Raw genomic sequence first — 19,391 nt, 5'->3', positions numbered from 1 at the left:
CTGGTGCTCCCATGGATTAGGGAGGCAGAATAAGCAGGGATTGTTTCTCATCGTGATACATCTGACTCTACTGGCCAGGCACACAGTGAGCTCAAGTGGACACCTGCAGGGCTGGCCTTTGTCCTCAAGGGGGCTGCAGCTCACCGACATCCGCTGTAGAGCTTCTGCGTGTAAAGAGGTGATTAGCTAAGTAATGGGATGGGATGGGATATGTCCACTGACCTTCAGTTCTGCTGAGCTGTTGTGGGGATTGATGCAGACAGGGAACATAATTGGACCTACTCTAAATTAGGGAGAAGAACAGGGGTAAAATAATTGGACACACTAAATTAAAAAAAAATATTTATAGTACCCAGTAAGAAGGTTGCAACAGTCCCCCCTGAACGTGAAAGCGTTTCTTTCATATGCTCCTGGGGTATATTACTGTTCATTGATGTGTTGGTCTTGAATCTCTGTCTCTTGCACAGGGCCAGGGATGAACGAGAAGGAGGGTGGAGTTTACAGCTGCCTTACATCATAGATGACATTAAAACAAGAGGCACTTTGTAGAAATGTGTTATGGCCGAAAGCCTTCGAGTGAAGGTAGATTGTATAGCAGCCATATTTCAGAGACAGTGTTATGGAGCAGCAGGGAGTGTTAGAATGGCTGGCGTAAATAGATGCCTTATATCAAAGGAGAGAGAATAAATTGAGAATAGGATGTGTAACAGCATCCGCATTACAGACAGAGGTAGAGAGAGCGTTCCATCAAGCAGAACTGACTGCTGCCCTAATTATTATTATTATTTATTTCTTATTGCAGCACGCCGTGAGCACTGTGTAGTAAAGCAGGCTAAACGCATAGTGAAAACGTGGATAAGTACAGGCAAAGACGGTTTACTAACTGGGTTAGTTGACTGTTTGGTTGATGAATATCTCTCAGTGGGGAACAGGGTGTGTTGACGTAGAAGTATCTGGAGTAACGTGGGTTAACTAGCAGGCTGAATAATAGAAGCACCTGACTCTGTGACATGTATGTTATAGAATGGAACTGTGGAACTAGGCAGTGTACTGTACAGTATGAAGCATTTGACAACTAAAACAAATGTGCTCTGTACTTTTACCTGCAATCCGTGTCTTCTGGCCTGGATTAAGCCTGCCCACCCACTGTTATACATGTATGGTAGTTTACAGAGAAGTATGGTCAAGCTTTGTGAAAAACCTACCACAGGTAAAGACAGTTTTGTATAAGCAGGAGACAATACAATACAAAACCATTAAAAATGATTATATTAGTGGTATTGAGCCAAGGATGGAAAAGAAGAAGGGATCTAGTTCACGTTGAGTGCATAAGAGACAGAGAGCTGAAGACAGAATTGGAGAAACATTAGAGATAGATGTTGAAGAAACACAGAATAGCAGTTTTCTAAGATCCAGAGATCTGCTTCACAGAGCTATTTTGCCTTGTGTAGGAAACAGTTCCAGTTAAAGAAGTTATTTCATAGCGAGTTATCCCGACTGTGTAAAATTCAGTTTATTGCCCTGTGTTTTGAATGAATAACTTGGGCATGTGCTGCTTCGGTTTGTCAAAGCTACATGGTCAACTTGATACATGACCCTTTTCACATTAAACAGATTCCATTTCTGGGGACAGTTTGTCACTTCACATTTAAAGGTTAGGTATTTCTGTTAAATATATGTTTTGACCTTTTTTTTTAGCCTGAGCAATTTTTCAAGGCATATTTTTACAGTTATGACATTTCCATTTTTACCATTTCTAATAAGTTTTTAGATGATAACCATGATTAATTTTTTGTGTATCAGAATATACCTGAAACATGCGCACAGTATTTTCTGCAATTTTTACATGCTTTTGCCATGAATGTACTTTTTATGGTGTGTTTACCTGGTTGCTAGGCAGTCAAGCCCTGCACGCTCTTAGCAACGGCTACAGCCATAAAAAACCATTGCTACTGATTGTGACCATGGACCCTAATGGAAAGAAAATATATGCATAGCATGTATTTTTTTTAAATGTATTTAATGATCTAAAAGCCCTCATTATTACACACCTGTTTTTACCATAATTCTATTAATGCTTCATGAATCCCCTCAGGATCAATAAAACACATGATTTATAACACAAGATTATTACTGAGTTGATCTATTAGCTTTAAATTACTAGGCTTATTTCCCCTGTGCAATACAACTTTTCTGTTTGTATTCAGTTAGACTGTATTAATCACTATGCACTTATTGTCTAGTTGTGTTTTATATTGATAAATAACGGATGAGAAGCCGGTCACTGTTAAGGATTCATCAAAATACCAGTCATTTTTATTTTGTGTATAGATGTAGTGCACAGAGCATACACTGTAATTCAAAGCTATTTATGAGTACAATCTTTTGATGTGTAGGGTGTCTCTTATAACAGTATGAGCAGACAGAACCACCGTTATAATAATAAGTCACCCTAAACACAACCTATAATGTCGTGACACAGGAATGAGAACACGGTTAGAAAGATATCTGTTCCTGTTCCAGTCATTGCCCTGACATTGCAGTGTTTCCTCTCCCCATGCAGTCTAACACTTCCTTTAACCGCGATGTGGTGAAGGCGGGAACTGGGCGTCGCTTCCTGGGCGGTCTCCTTGACGACACATCCTACTGCTACACACTGGAGGTGTCCTTCTACAGTTACATGGCAGGGGTCAGCAGTGTGCCTGTCCCCTATACTGAGGAGACCTGTATCCTTCTACACAATGGACAAACCCTGAACTGCCCTCTCACCTGGGCTTACTGTATATGTGATAGAATTATGCTTGCTCCTTTTTGACATTTATGTTTCAGGCGCTCTCAAAATAATGTAATATATTACTCACCCTTTTAGAGTATTTATTATTGAGCTGACTCAGTTTGAAAAATCAAGACATTGATTTGTTCTGCAATGGCTTGCAGGGGCTTTGCTACTTAATGCGATCATTTTCAATTTATTCTTTGTTTCTGACGAGCAGCTTACCAAAATATTGGTGTTTAATTGGCCTTTGTGATTTCTTCTATATGAAATGGGTGTAATGAATATAGGGTTCTTCACTTTGCACCCTCAAATTTGAGTCGACATTCTGTGTACTGCCATAATGAGGCGAGGTGAAACGTCATTATAAACTTTGGAAACTGATATGGAATTTGAATTTAAACTCTGGGTTTAAAATCTTAGGAGCTGTGTGATCTTGTACAGTATTGTGACGCAGCAGAATATAGAAATACGAGTCATCTCGCGCAGGAAATGCAGTGCTATAACTTGTGATATACGGCTGAGTGATTTCAGTATAGCTGTGAATTCAGAGCCTGCCTTTTAACTGCTCACAGAGTTCTGGAATAGGGATCTGTGTAGCTGCTCAGTAGCATCTTTCATTAGATCAAACATGTGCAATCATTGAACTGCAATAAAAAAAATACTTGGGCCTGTATGTTTCAGCCTTGTCCCCCACAGTTCCACTATCTTCACCACAGGAGTAAATAGCTGTGCTGCTTTAATGTTGTTTATCAGTTTTGTTTGCTTTCTACTGTAGATTCAGCATTGAGATAAACTATAACCATTTTCTATATAATCCTTTTGAGCTCAATTCACAGTGAGATGTAGAGGGCTAAGTCACAGCCTAGTCTTTCATTTCCTGTTTGTAAAATGTTGTGTGTCTATTCAACCCCATGCTGACTTGATGTTATGCATTTTTTATACAACATGTTTTTATACACTCTAGTGCTGAATAACTTTTTTGTATTCACAGCTGCTGCTGTGTGAATATTTTTTGGAGAAATTATTGAGAGTATTTGAACCTGGGGATATAGGGAGGTAACTGTCCGTTTTGTGGTAGGACTTTACAGAGTAGGTTGATCCAGCAGAGTTAAAATATTCAAATATAGCCCAGTATTGTCAAGGATAGAGGGACCAATGTTAAGGCTTTTCACACTTTCTAAAGGTAAGAAAATGATTAACTCTCCTTTAAAACTAAGTATTGGAGCAACAGAGCTGATATTGCCTCCAAAATAACTGAAAGGTTAAAAATATAATGTTATATGGTACGTAACTCTCCCACACCCACACACGAGCACGGACAGTGATTCACACATGCTTATGTGCTCACAATGTAAAGCCAAAGTGCCCTCTAGTGTGAATAAGCAGGCAAAGTTTTCTTCTCTGTGTTGTGTGTCAGACTGTCACAGTGGTAAACCAAGGCTTTATAGCATGTATTCCCCTATAATAGTTTACCACAGTACATTTGCACAATCATTTTCCAGTTTTGACATGAATTTACCATAGCCCACCAGGGTTTGTCTTTTTTAAAAAAACTTTTTAAAATGCTTTACCATGCCTCTGTGGTCTTTACAACTCATTCCAATGCTTTACCGTGCCTTCACTGTGCTTCATTACACTTTGCTTTGCTTTTACTCTGGGAAACTTTTATAAGAGGAAATGTAATTAGGAAATGATTCACTGAAATCGATTCTCCCCAGCTTGAACATTTAAAGTATTTTTAACTTTTAATTTTCATTTTTTTAGTGACTGATCAATGTAGCGTAAAGGTGAAGCTGTCAAAAGCTGTTTCTGTAATTTTTAGACTGCTGCACCCGACACACGCTGGGAAGCTCTCATGTATACTGTAAAATCAATCGCTTTATTGATCAGACACAAATTAGATGCAAATTAAAGTTTAAAAATAGACTTTTTTTCTTTATGACTTTAGTTTAACCCTACGTATCCAGTCACACCACTATGAATTGAATGTATTTGGTTTCATCTCTATGCTTCCTGTTTTAGAGATGATAGGGGTATTTTTTTTTTAATTTACAGACAGAAATACACAGAAGAGACACCCTAAAACCTTTAGCTGTTTTATTTTCATAACCTTGGACCACAAATTTGAATGATATCCATGGCTGTATAAAGACCTGCTACTGTTCAGATCAATTGAATTGACCCCTCTGTGTTCTAGTTACAGTACATAGAAGAGAAATAAAAAATAAAAAAAAAACACAGGAAGCTCCCAGGTCTATAAAGCAACAGCTTTCTAATCTTTTGTGAAGAGGAAAGTTCTGCTCTATTTAATGAAAGGCACGAGTTAGGAAGAAAAAGATGGATGTGGAGCTGAGTGCTGCATTATACAAAATGGCACAACATTTTAATAGCTATTGCATTCTGTGCCTCGGGGGTCCGCCAGGGTCTGTGAGAGGGCCCACCTTCCCCAGGTCTGTGCTTCAAAAAGACATTCTGTTGAAGGTCACTGATAGCAAGGCCCGAGGCTAAAGCAAGCGTTTAAAATTAGCGTAGGATATGAGCTTTGGCTGTGAAAATGTCAGGCCAGCCGCATGCAAAGCATCAGAGTTTTCTTGTAAGCGAGAAATTGGGGTCAGGTAGGTCTAAGGAGCTAGGAATATCTCTATTTCCGGTTCAGTTGCCTGATCTACAGAGCATAGAAATTATAAACGCAGACCTTTGAAGGTAGCTGTACCGTCGTGATTTTTTTTTCTTTTAATAATATTTCTCCAAAGTCGTGGCCTCCAGTCAAAGGTGTTTCTGTTTTACAAGTGTAACCAGCGCATTCAAATAATAACTTTTTCATGATTAATGTTGTTTGATAGTGATGCCGACGTATCTGTGTGTGTGTGTTTGTTGGTAATCACCGAAAACTACCTCTAAATTACTTACTACCATGCTACAACCGTTTAGAAGCAGGACGGGCTGGGAGCATAGCAGTACCATATCAATTGCTACTTAAACTAAAGTGTAGCTGGCAAAATAATTCCATAAACTTTACCTGTTTTGCACTTTCCATTAGCTACATAGGTCTCAAATGTGCAGTTTTGAAAGAAACACATGTTTTAGCAAACAAGTACTTTGAGAGGAGGCAGACATGTTTACTGTACATTCTGAGGGATTGTTATAGCAGTTATTCAAATATTGTTTTTTAAGTGCGTTAAGGTGACGCTCAGATCATCCAGAGTGTCTTTATATGGTAGTATGCATCTGTGTGTTAGCAGCAATACTGAAAGAAACTCTATCCTGTATCTTTTCACTAAATGGCGCTTTAAATCATGATATTTCCAAGACAACGAGAACAGTTTCATGAAGGTTTTTAGCTTAAGAAATAATGTATTAATCATACCTGACATGCACTACCATTCTCTATGAAGCACACGTGATAGCAGAAATATATTTTACAACATGGCATGTGGTTCTACTCAAAGCTGTTCTCAGTTTGCATGCCACAGGTTTAGGTAGTTATGTTTGCACTTCCTAGATCATTTCACCTGGAGATTAAAAAAAATGCCCATTCCCTTCAACACTCTAACCAGCCAGCTGCTACTTTTAACGACTGACACGCTATGACCTATGACCCCAAAGACACTGCTGAGGAGAAACGACCAAGGAAGTGCAAGGGTAAGAGACTACCTGAAAGTAAGGGAAACAAACAGATATCTTTCTTTACTCTGTTAAGGTGCTAGAGATAATAAAAAAAGACATGAAAATGCATGTGCTCCTTTTAAAACTGCACTACGTAGCGCATGGAAATACAGGACAGTGATTTTATGGAATAATTTCAATAAATATCTTAAATGAACGAATGCAATAAAATAGACAGTTAATGGAGATCACTGGTTTGGCACATTGGTTTGATCCTGTGTGGGTCCCAGGAGATTCCCATTGCTTGTAGACCCATTCCTGAACACTGTAGCTGACACCTGCAAAGAGTCTCACCCTCAGCCATCGTTAACCTTCAGCTTCTCCTACTCTTTAACTAACGCTCTCGAACACAGCAATCATTAAGCTATAAATACTGTGGATCCGTTGAGGGAAGGATAAAAAACAAGAAAAAAAAACCCTGAAACCAGCGTTTTCTTGTTAAATAAATCATCGTTGACCTTGCACGCATTCCTTAGGGCATCGGAACGAGGTGGAATTGTTGGTATTTCCCAATGCAAGAAATGAAAAGAGCTTATTTCACTCAGCGGTCTCAGCGTGGCACAGCTACCTACTATTGCCATTTTTCTTTACTGATTTTTTTTTTTTTTGTGGCCCTGTTATGAGCTGTACTAAAACTAGGAAAACACCACTGGGATCCTTTTAGAATTCCAGTGTATTACTTTAAATGGTTTCTAAATAGTCCCGTAGCGGTAGTAATGTATAAGACACAGCCTTATCTTTCTGATGCAGTTTCAATGGAGGTGTGGCAATGGTTAATATAATGGGCTTTGCACAATGTGTGTACATTCCGCCAGCTTGCACAAAGAGACGCACTCTTGTTTTGTCAGATCATCACTCTAACTGCTGTTAAGCGAATATCAGCTCTGAGAGACGGCTAATTATTTTCCCTGTTTTGTTTCCTCCCAACTACAATTATTGCTTTACCTGGCAGGATACCAGAGTCTGCACTTAGAGTAATTACAGTCTTTTAAAATGTTGATTAATAACCGCTTTTCACAATGGTTGAGGAAATGCTTCTTTGTTGAGGCATTGTTTTCTTGTTACCGCACTGGACTAGTCTTCTATGCTTCACTTTGTATCATTTTGTGATTCACATTACATCCTGGTGACTTTTTAAAACTCCAAAGTTTAAAGCTACCCTGCGGCTCTAATCAAACTCTAAAAATGATCTACGATACAAACACATTTGGTACACCAGAACCATTAATAGTCATCAGGATGTGATGTCTGAAACAGAAAATGATGCAAAGTCAATCTAAACAACAAAAGTAATGTTTAAAGGATTAATTTATACTATTTACATTGTATTGACTTTCTTGCCTGTTTAATATCATATCATATGTAGCATCTGACATTCTCTTTTGCTGTTTGTTTAGGTCCTTATTTACCACACTTCCTGTGCAGCAAATAAGTCCTTCTTCAATTTCTGAGTCTGCTTCTGACAACAAGGTTGTACAGCTGCAGTTTCCAGAAGACCTACTAATCAGAGGTACCATAGCTGCAAAGGGAGCAGAAATTACAGTTGCCCAACTCTAATGGTCATTTCTAAAACCACCTTATTTCAGAAGTCAGCTTTTAGGAGTCTTTTCAGAAACAGACCCTGTGGTTGAAAAATAAACTTAATTGGTAAGTCTGGTTCATAGTTCATAGATCGCTGTGTAAAAAATATTGATTTAATCTAATTCCTCACTGAAACAACATATCAGTCTCTTTTCAAATGAAATGCATAACCATGGTTTGATATGAGAGTCCTCAAATAGTGTGGTGCCTCACTTCAGATGAAGTACAGAAAGACTGCCCTTGTCGGTTCTTAGAAAATTAGCTTGCACTGTTCTTGGGTTTGTGCCAGACAACGACTGCCTCTTTCACCCCAGAAACAAGGGCCAGGCACTCTGCAAACCCTGAGGTGGACCGCCTGCTCTTTTGCTTTCTACACTTTGCTGTATTAATTCATTTTGTTAATTGGTTCTTTTGACACTCGAATGGCTGTGCGATGCCTCACTCAAGTGCGTTCATGATATTATTGATGTCCCCATTTCATCTGTTTGTCAGTGGCAGACACACTAAGAACAGAAAGTCATGTTTAGTGTTATGCTGGCATAGTGCACAGACTACAAAACAGTCAGAAACTAATGACTACAATAAATACCTAACTCGTTAATCCTGTCCCTAGCGATTTATATTGTTGTAAATAACATTTCAATGTCAATGTAGTAAAGCACAGTAAAGGCATAGGTTAGGCCATAACAAAAATACCAGTTGGCTCCAAACGTAATGTAAAATTTGCAAAATGTGCGTAGGTTTTGCAAGTATGCTGATATCAACACTTGTAAGAGACACTGGTCCTTATTCATCAAAACAGATTTTAAAAAATAAAGCTCTGTGAATATAGAGTCCTTTGTTTTAATGAATGTTTCTGACTTTGGAGAATGGAGATGAGGGACTCAAAACTTGCACTAGCCAAAATACTGTGTCCATTTTTAACAAACTGACTTCGAAACAAAATAATTTTATTCCAATGGAAACAACAACCATTTCTTCTTGAATCACCTGGTAAAGAGACCTTATGCCACAGTCTTGAAAGCTTGTAAACGTTATGTTAATTTGAATGGCATACATTTTTAATGAGCAGCAAAAACCCTTGGGTGTCTGCTTGTTCTACGCAGCACTAAGTCAGACCATTTTGTACCTACTGCACTGTAGTTTTGATGGAGTGACAACAGAATAAACTCTTAATGAGTTCAGCTGGCATTCTGCTACCCTGCGTCCAGTAATTTACTCTTGATTCCCCTGCCTGTACCAACGGGGCATGAGGAATTAACAGGAAAGGAGAGAGTGGCACTTTGAATGAGCCTTCCTGCCGTGAGTCTTAATGCATTGCATTCCTTTCAAATTGCAGAGCTGCTGGAGAGAAACTACTTTGAGGACAATATAATGTTGTGTTGTGGAAAAAGAGACAGGGGCACGCTAAAGTAGAAAGTGTTTATTGGGAATGTCCTTGTTCTGCCCTTGCTGTGTTCCCTGAATAGATACTGACTGGGAACCTCCCAGAACGGCTATTCTATTTGGGGGGAAATAAAAATGAGAATTAGCCAACGGGAAATTGTGATCGGGGGCTGGCTGGTCCAACAGGGGGTTTAAAGCTGACAGGGTCTGGTTCCTGTATGAGCAATTAATAGTGCATTGGAGAAAAGACGAGTTGTTGCCCGAATAAATAATAAATGTAAATATGCAAGGTCAAAAGAACTGTTTGTGTTGTTGTCATTGTTCTCTAAATCTGCCTTTGCTTGGCTTTGAGCTAGTCTGGAGAATACTAAATACCGGGACTGAACAGCCTTCCTCGTTCCAATGAAATAGTGTGACATTTCAACTCTGCCAGCCTAACCTACTATACATGTACTAAACTACAAGTCTAAACTAATCTGAGTTTTTGATTGTCCACAAGAACAACATACTTAGATCCACTAGTTCTCATGTCGTCAGAATCAGCATGTGGTTGGTGAGACTTATTTAAGTTGTAGGAGACGTGTGGGCTCTTTGTGTACTGTACAGTATGTGTGTGTGTGTGTGTGTGTGTGTGTGTGTGTTTGTGTGTGTTTTTTCTTTTAGGAAAGACTAACCCACTGTGCCAGTGTACGTGAAAGCTAAGACCGCAATTTGGCTGATTTTCCATTCCAGCAGGGCATCCATGATTCCAACTGTTCTTAATTAGGCAGGCAGCCGTCATCCAACCAGAGATGGCCTCTCCTCGCAGCTGCGATGGAGATAAAGTCTTATCCTGTGCCACTGTCTCCTCCGTTCATCACGAAGTTGCAGTAATAGATTTTCTAATATGACATCACAAGCAGAGAGGCCATCTGTTCACCTCAGGAGCACGGCTATTATTATCCCCTTCCAGTCAGCAGCACAGCACCATCTAGAGCAGGGCCGAGAGAGGACGAGCAAAGGGAAGGGGACAGAGCAAACTTTTAACAGACTGGAGTTTAGCCCTTTACCATTGGCCTTTTAGGAGACCCTTTTCCATTGGCGCCTGGTGTTGTCCATGATTGGGTCCCATGAGATGGTCTTATCTTCCTTGACAAAGTCTGTGGATCTCAATCCAAGTGAGTACCTGTGGGATGAACTTGAATATTTTGGCCTCACTCCTCTGCTTACCTCATTGACCATGTTGTGGTCTTTAATCCCGGAGAAATGGGGCACCAAAGTTTCTTTTTTGCATTTGTAAATTTAGCACTATTGAGTGTTGGCTAGTTATGGATGATCTAGCTTGTAGCTGCCACACTGACTGCCGGCTGTCATTGCAGCAAAAGAGGGGACAAACTGATATAACAGGAGTTGGAGACAAAATTTGAAACAAATGCATTCCTGTCATAGCTTATTCAGAAGTTGTTAGTAGAACAGTTCTGCGGCATGTAAACAGTCTGTATTCCGCTGATTCCAATATTGCAAACATGCCGCAGAATATTCAAATTTCACTGCAGACATTAACATTCAATTGCTCACTCACTGAATACATATCTTCTGAATAACATTTATTGTGTAGTCACAATGGACAAGACAGCAGATCTGACAGCAGAGGCTTGGTTTACTAGGGTTTTGTATCCTGCAGCAGAAACAGCCTCAAAAGTGCTGACTATTATTCTGGAGAACAGGCTTCCCTACATCCCTCAAGGAATTGGAGGCTGATAATCATTGAGGAATAGTCATGTATACCTCTGGAATAACTGAACCAGCTTACAGACTTGTCACATTGAATCGGTGTTATCTAGATGCCTATGGTGAGCCTACAACCTATAGAGTATTAATGCAGATGTTTGTTTCAATACCACTGTGGTCAATACCATTTTAATTTACAGTACCATATGATTGCAGTTGCCATTGTGCCACAGTTGAGTGCAGAGCCATTGTCATTGTAAATCATTTGTTTGGGAATGAGAATTTTACCAGGTGTTTTTAATGAATGCATAGCAATGGAGGCATTACACCTATAAGATACCTGCAGCAAAATTACTGTGTATAATTAATACATTTAAATCCCAACATCGATTTAAGTTACTATACCTGTGTGTGTGTGTGTATGTTGAGTGGACACTAACTGTGATTGAGTATGTGCACACATGTAGACCAAAAATTCAATTTTCAAAGTAAAAGAGGATTGGAAGAAGCAGCTGGAAGAAGAGAGATTAATTCCCCCAGTGGAGCTGAAGGTGCGTTTGTGCCAGACAGATGGGTTGTAAATACTGCAGACGAAGGACAGCAACAGAGACGGCCGACAGCCCGCTGATTGACGAATGGTGGCCCCTGGAGATGGGACATTTCCAGGCCAAGGTGACTGTCTCTGCTGGGGTCGGGCAGGTGGCTGGGGGCTTGAATAATAAGAGGCGTCGCAGTGAACCCCCCTTCCTCACCACCACCACAAAAAGGACAGCTTGTCTGCCTTGATAAGTGAGATCCCGCTCTGCGAAGAGTCATTATTTAAGGGGGTCAAATTATTGCTGACAAAAGCGAGGCACCTCTCCCGTCTCATGTCTAATGTAAAAATGATTGAGAAGTCTTGAGGTGATGCTGTGTTTGCCAGAATCTCTCAGGCTGGGCACTTCATCATGTCAAACAGAAAAGTAACTGCGGACGATAACAAGATCTCGGCTTGGGAGGAATTTATGCTCCTGAGGAGTTTAAAGAATACAATCCAGTATTGCTTCCCTGTGTGGAGTTTGCTTCTTACAGCCATGAAATTCGATTACAGGTATTTTAATTGGAGAGCAATTTCTATATTTCTTTTTTTGCAGTGGAGAAAATAGTGCTCATGAAAAGTGTGGGAGAAAGATACTGGTTATAGTTGTACAGCATAAATCAAGTGAGATAAGGGTTGAACTGTATAATGCACCACTGGTATAATGTACTAGTGAGACCACATTTACAACACTGCATTCAGTTCTGGTCCCTGCACTACGAAAAAGACATTGCATCTTTGTGGAGAGTTCAGCGAAGAACAACCAGACTAAACTAATGAATGTAGTCCAACCAGGCCACCAGTGCCCCAGCATGGTGTTAGGAGACAGTAGGAGATGCTTTGAAATGTTAAACCCAGGCCTGGCGTTTTTCATGTCATGGCTTAACTCCAATACAGGTCAATGGGCCCTAACTTCCTTTGTTCTGTAATGAGAAGGCATGACTTCATTTTTTTTGGTAAGGTCAAAAAGTGAGGTTACAATCGTACTCTCTAATTTCATATTTTCCTATTTCTCTTAACATTTATTTTCATATTGAATGCCCCTAAACTCATATTTAAATGGTTATCTTTAAAATACTCTCCATTTCCCTGCCTTGTTCCCCAAGTCACCCCTGGAAAGCAATTCTACCTGGTTAAATAGAGAATTTGATTTGGTGTGATTGATTTTATATAAAAACGTGTTTTCTGCAGCAATACTGTGACAGTACTATGGGATGTTTTCCCCTGTCTGTTATTTATTTCTTGTATTTAACAATATTTAAGCTGGTAACTGAGGTGCAGCGTGGCGTTTCCAATGGGGACCAGGTGGCAGCTGCAATATAACCATTCGCTTACACATGCAATGGAGCACATAAAAAATCATTACAGGAAAACAATATATCATCAACAGGTAATACATGGAAATCTTCATCGTGTTGTATACTTTGAGGCAGAGAGGTAAAAAGTTTGTCTTCTGCATTACGGAGTTTCTTTAAATTTAATGTAAGCTGTGAAAGGCATGAAGGGCTTGGCAATTAGTCAACTGCGGCAACTCTAACCCTCACTTTGACCTAAAATGGCTGCCATTTAGGAGTCATGTGACTTTTTGGTTTCCAGATGCCCTAAAGACCTTTGAGAAATTCTGTGATTCTCTAGGGGGTAGATTAAATCTAAAACGAAGGTGGGTGTGTTCTGAGAATCTTAAAAAATGATGCAGCTTTCCAGTTTGAAGTTTCTCTTACGCAAGCATCAGATCAAACCTGAAATGTAAAAGAACATAACATTTTATTGAATTTGCCCCTAGGTCAAGTTTATGGTTTTATACAAGAAAACATATCTTTGTTGGTGACCTTGACATTGCTCTCTGACCTAATACGGCTGCCATTTTAAGGTCTTAATATTTGGTACACAGCTGCATTCCATGATGTTTGTAGTTATATTTCATTACGGTTCAGTAAAAATGAACTCTTTCATTGCCACATTGTTTTAACCTCTATCAATGATACAGATCTTTTTCTCCTATCCATTGTACTTCTTATTTACAAACCATTTAATCTGACTTTCCCTTTAGATTGTGCCCACAGATGCTTGGTTTTTGTTCCAAGTTTTATTATGTCATTGATTAGTGACAGGGTCTAGTTTTAGCCTTACCGTAAAAAGCATGTCCATTTAAATGGGATACAACTGTATAAATCAAATGTAATTATTAGTACCATATTTTTCCTTTTTTTTTTTAGTGTTTACCTAGGCTGAAATACTATATTTTTGGTAATGCTTTTCTATACTGTGCCAAGTAGCAGGTGTATTTTTTAAAGAAACAATATAAAAGTATGTTTTTTATGATTGTTTGTTTGTTTTGTACTGGATTATTTCATACTATTGTCCATTTGTAGAAAAGTGTTTTCACAAAGAGAGACTGATCAAACTGAACCAGTCTGATAAGTCATATAATGGTTTCTAATGTAGAGGATGTGAGATGGAGAGGTACTCAGAAGTAGTGACTGTATAAGTTGCACATTCTAGTGCAGGCTCCTTAACAGGGATGGGAGAGATCGAGTTGCTGGGTGAAAGGGGGCATAGTCGTGGGATCAGAAGATGCCCACTGACCTTCATTCCAAATTGTGGAGAAAATAGAGGGTAAAATAATTGAGAAAAAAAAAAAAAGATTATTGTGTAGCTAGTGGCTTATTCATCAATATCAAACGTCTGCGTTGCCATTGTAGTGTTGAAACTGTATTGTCATTGAAGGTCATTTGGTAAGTAGTGTTCTCTAAAATGAGCAGAGTGTGCTGTTTTAGTGAGAGGGTTGCATGTATTCTGAATACTGTCACGCCAGCGCATTAATTCCCCCAGATCAGCACTGAAGCCCCCATCAATTAAAATGATGCACAGGCTGTAAGTTATTGTCACTGTTTGATGTCTTCTACATTTTTGTCTGACCTTACCGCAATAACGCCTTGATTTACCCTGCTTGAAGCAGAGGGAGATGCGCTGTCCTCTTGTTATTTATTTTCACAGTTTGGTTGACTGGGTCTTTCTGAATATTTACTGCAAATGGTTCAGTTGGTTAATAAAATAAATAAATAAATAAATGAGATGCACTGAGAATTTTTCATTTAAAAAAGAGCCTTGGTTTTTTTGGGAAGATTTAAAGGTTCAGTGTGAGATTGGGTACCGTAACTCAACGGGTACCCACTGCCACTTACACGAGCTGTAAACCCTGGAGGAATTGTGAGCAGAGAGAGGACAGGACTCTCTTCTTCATCTTCTTCTTTACAGAGGAATGGAGTCTTATCAACACGGATTATTGTCTTTTCAAACATACGCTACTTGTATAATGCAGTAACCAAGTTTTCCTTGTTTTATATTTTGCTTTGTTTTCATTTGTTTTGTTTTTGATGCATTCATTTGAAATGCCAAATCCAAGTGACCTGTTCATGCAGGAAAATCTGTGCATCTGATGTTACCTAGCTACTGAACCCTGGAGATGAGGGCCCAGCCTGGGAAGTCTTCATCTGGACTGGTTGGGGTGCCTGACCAGCAGGGGTCCCTGTGACGAGATGAGCTTGAACTATCTCCAGACAATGTTTGTCCCAAACACTGATCACAGTATGTTCAATAACTTCCTGCAACAAATGTCCATGTAAAGTTTGATCACATTTGCACAAGTGGTTCCAAAGATATGCGTACCCTTATAACATTACCACGGTAAGTTTGCACTGTAATTTTCCTGTGGTTAAACCATGCATTTATAACCCCACCAATCATGATAATAGTGTTAAAGCAAGGTAGGACTTTGTTTTTAGAACATAATTTGCCTCACTTAAATCTATTTCCAGTAAAATCTGAATGGTTATTTAAGATGTTACTATCTCACTTGATAAAAAGTCAGTTGCATGAATAAAACATGTCAGTAAAAATGTATGAAAGATACCAGATAATGATTTATAGCAGCCTTCTAAATAAGTCATGCTTTTCTGACCTCCACGGGAATACGATAGAGAAGTTGGGAGGTCTCCTAACACAAAAAAGAGAAAATAAATACTTTCATCATTTAAACCAGAGCTGTTGGGGCTATTCCGTGCAAACGTCACATGTGTTTATACACAGGGCCAAGTTTAGTAGCTTCATTTAGAAACTACGTTGAACATTACAGCTCCTGTCAAGTATTTAACATGCGCAGTGGTAAACATATTTTAAACTGCGAACCTTCGCTACTGTACTATTCGTTCAATCGAATGTTGCAAGCCACCGTAAGGACATTGTTCACATCCCAGGACAAGACAAATCCAGCACTTTCCTTATATGGGTCTGGTCTTGTTACTGGCGATAGATAATGGGACACCATGTCATGTCAAAAAATAAGTGTTCACAATACTGGCATACTAAAATATGATATTGTTTACAGATGGTGGTCACATTAAAAACTGGAAGCAACGTAGGAAAAGGGACCTCGAAGGGGGCCGACATAGGATTCGATACACTTAGAGAATATAATAATGTGGTCATGGATGAGTTCTGTAAATAAACCCCATGGTAGTTCCATTGAAAGTGAAACAGCTTCCACAGCAAATATTTAATTTTGCAGGCAAAATTCCCATCTTATAGAGTAGACACGTCTCCTGTTGATCTTACACTGGTAGAAAATTCTGTTTGTCGGTCACTACTTGCGTGTTTGTTTTTTGACTGGTACAGTATATATTCTATTTGTCTTCCGGAATGCAGGACTTGTATTGTTTTCTTGTGTCCATTTATTTTATCAGTATTGTGTAAAATATATAGCACTGCTGGTATAAGTGACGTGCATTTACGCCAAATAAATGTCAGGTGTGTTTTGAGTGATAGGTGTGTAATAGGGGAAATGGCCGCTATGTCTGTCTTTGTCACCACTTTCAGCCAACTATAATTACAGCTGAAAATGGCTGAGTGTTAGTGTTATTACCCTGAAACATGAGGGCAAGAAAAATGCACTGGAAATAAAGCACAAATGTGTCAGTTTCCTATTTAGCACTCCCACGAGGAACAAGACACCTCTTGGTAAGAGTTTAATTACTTTGTGTCTCTGATGTTACTCCAAGTAAGCCAAGACTGCAGAAATGGTGTGTGCGGCTCTTCAAAAGTAGAATGGATTATTGGATTAATCCTTTCTTTTTAAGTTTAAGCTCAGCATGATTCATAGCCACAAGCCCAGCTGCTGAAGATCATTACAACTATGCTTTTTGTGTCATCTGTGTAAGACTAAATGTTAGAAATACTAAAAGACTAAAAGAAACAAAAAATTAAATTACAAACATTTTGACTAAAGTCTTTTTCAATGTCTACAAATGTATTTTGAAATGTTTGTCATTTAATTGTATGGTCTTTTAATATTTCTAAGTTCAGCACTATTGAGTGTTCATTAATTAATGAAAACACTCAATAAATCTTGTTAACAGCAATTGTGTTGAAGGGGGTACTGATAATCAAATTAGTTTCATTTTCTAACCATTTGTCTCACTTTTGAAGAAACAAAAAGCCCCTGTGGCTGTAGCATACTGAACCAAAGCTAGAGGCTGTGGCTTTTAACCTTGTTGCATTTAAACTTATTAAATATAAGATCTAATGATGTGTTGAAAAACAGAAATAACATAATTGACACGTGAGTAAGAAAATAACAAATTTGTGTTGCAGCCTTTCCATTTAACCTTTCAAACTGTCAAGCTAGAAGGGATGGGTCATATCAATAAAGCGTTCAGCCTACAAAATGGATCAACACGCATCGACAGCTCAAGCTCAAATGTAGGTATTGACAAATGGATCAATTGACAGATTTCTCAGAGGTTTTAGTGATAAAAGTGGTAAACAGCAAGAATAAAGATATATAGTAGTGGTGCATTTTAAATAGAGTTAGTTAACAGTTTAACATGTATGGGTGTATTTGTAACTTAGGTGCAGGGAGTAATGCTGCCTAGCTGATGAACCCTGGAAGTGAATCCCAGTCTAGCTAGTATCTGCCTGACCTTGTTGGGCATCCCCAGCCAAGATTAGTAACAAGAACAGGATTCAAACTACGCTTGAATGACTCACACTGCACTGCTAATTCTCAACATAATTTGATGCCTAACTCCTCTGATATCACACAGTATGTGTTTGTGACCTGGGTGGTTAGTTAGGTATAAGACTCTACCATTACCCCTCTAATGAATATGATGTGTAACCCCTGACAATGGAGGAAGCTTTCCTTTAACTTGCACCACACAGACATGAAGCTGGGCAGGAACGTAAGCCGCACCTTCCTGGATTACTACAGACTCAACAACCTGATCGCGGACAACAGCTTGACTCACATTGGCAGGTAATGTTCACTCTGACACACACGCTGCTTACCATGTTCAAGGCCTACATGTGAATGATCGCTTCAGCTAGTTATTCTGAGAAAGGAAAGATCATTTGAACCTGCTGTAGTTTCAATAGAAATTAAAGGAGTGTGGACAATATGTGAACAGCATTTGTCACAAATACTGGGAACAATAATATCTGAAGTTTAAATACATGATAATAATATTCACTTACTGTACATGGGACAGTGCATTTATGTATACAAATGCATGCTACCCATTTAAAAGTTTACCACAATAAATCTGCATTGTCATTTTGCAGCATCCTATGCTCTTCTCACATGTAAACCATGTATTGCCCATGTAGTTAACCACATTTGTTACAATACTATTTTTGATGTTCTTTACCATGCTTCACCACAATTGTCCTATGATTCTATTAATCTTTACCACACACTGACATGCTTTTACAATGGCTTCGAGCCATATTATCTGTTTCATATTGCATTCCCAGCCCCTAAGATAAATGAGAATCTGAGCCTGAGGTATGGATTCTGAATTAATGGGCTCTCCCAGTCGAAGCTGCTGGTATTACAGGCACAGCACAGGGGCCAAATGCTACTGAATTGTTGAAAGGATTTAGCCAGCGTAATTCAAGATGATTGCCTCTGTAATTTATATCCCCAGTTGAATCCCAGCTCCTTAACTGGCATGTTGCATTTGTCTCTGTAGCCTCATGGGTTTGCCTGTCATTAAAATTCTCCCACAGGGGACAACCTGACACCTTTGTTTGGATAAAAGGACTTCTTTCCTGTGATGGCTTCAAAATAAATATAGACGTGATTCTTGGAACCTAACCACTGAAATGACTCCATTAAGACAATAGCCCTATCAAACTTCTTCAAGAGGAGATGTAGGGGCAGTGTTGTTAGTAAAGTAGGGAAGCACTTAGTGAAATTGTCTTTCCTGTCGCTGTTTTTTTTTGTTCATTCGAAAGCTTATTTATTTCCAAGGCAGTGACTTTGCTGTGAAATCAGTCATCAGGCCTCAGATTAAAAGCTGTTCTACAGAAAGAAAAGAGCACACATAAAGTTAAGAACTCCTCCATTTGTTATAGTCAAGTCCTTTTAATATCACTTGAAAGGTACTGAACACAAATGTACTCTATGCAAAGTTGACTTCATCATGAGTTCACCAACAACGTAGCGAAATGAGTATCAAAACCACGTTTGAGGAGATAAGTCTTCCAAATGCATACAATCCAAGAGGGAGTCAAGCTTTTTTATTGTACTCAAAACAATTTACCAAGTGAACAGCAGGCGTTTTGTAACACATGTGTACCGTGTCGTGTTATCGCATGAATCCCAATGAAAGTGAATGGTGGAGAGTATTCACTTGT

General features: G+C 39.0%; 1 protein-coding gene across 1 annotated transcript in view; it reads left to right on the top strand.

The window, feature by feature from the left end:
• The window catches only part of LOC117417292 (cytosolic carboxypeptidase 6-like), a 279,068-nt gene that overhangs the window by 258,761 nt on the left and 916 nt on the right, over positions 1–19,391 (top strand). Inside the window, exons 11-12 of the mRNA XM_034029328.3 lie at positions 2,564–2,726; positions 17,916–18,009. Coding sequence (XP_033885219.1) covers positions 2,564–2,726; positions 17,916–18,009 — 257 coding nt within the window. The remainder of the gene's footprint in view (positions 1–2,563; positions 2,727–17,915; positions 18,010–19,391) is intronic.

The sequence above is a fragment of the Acipenser ruthenus genome, chromosome 12 (genome assembly GCF_902713425.1).
Source record: "Acipenser ruthenus chromosome 12, fAciRut3.2 maternal haplotype, whole genome shotgun sequence".
NCBI classification, from domain to species: domain Eukaryota; kingdom Metazoa; phylum Chordata; class Actinopteri; order Acipenseriformes; family Acipenseridae; genus Acipenser; species Acipenser ruthenus.
Note: the sequence above shows the minus strand (reverse complement) of the source record. Positions and strands in the feature narration are given on the sequence as shown.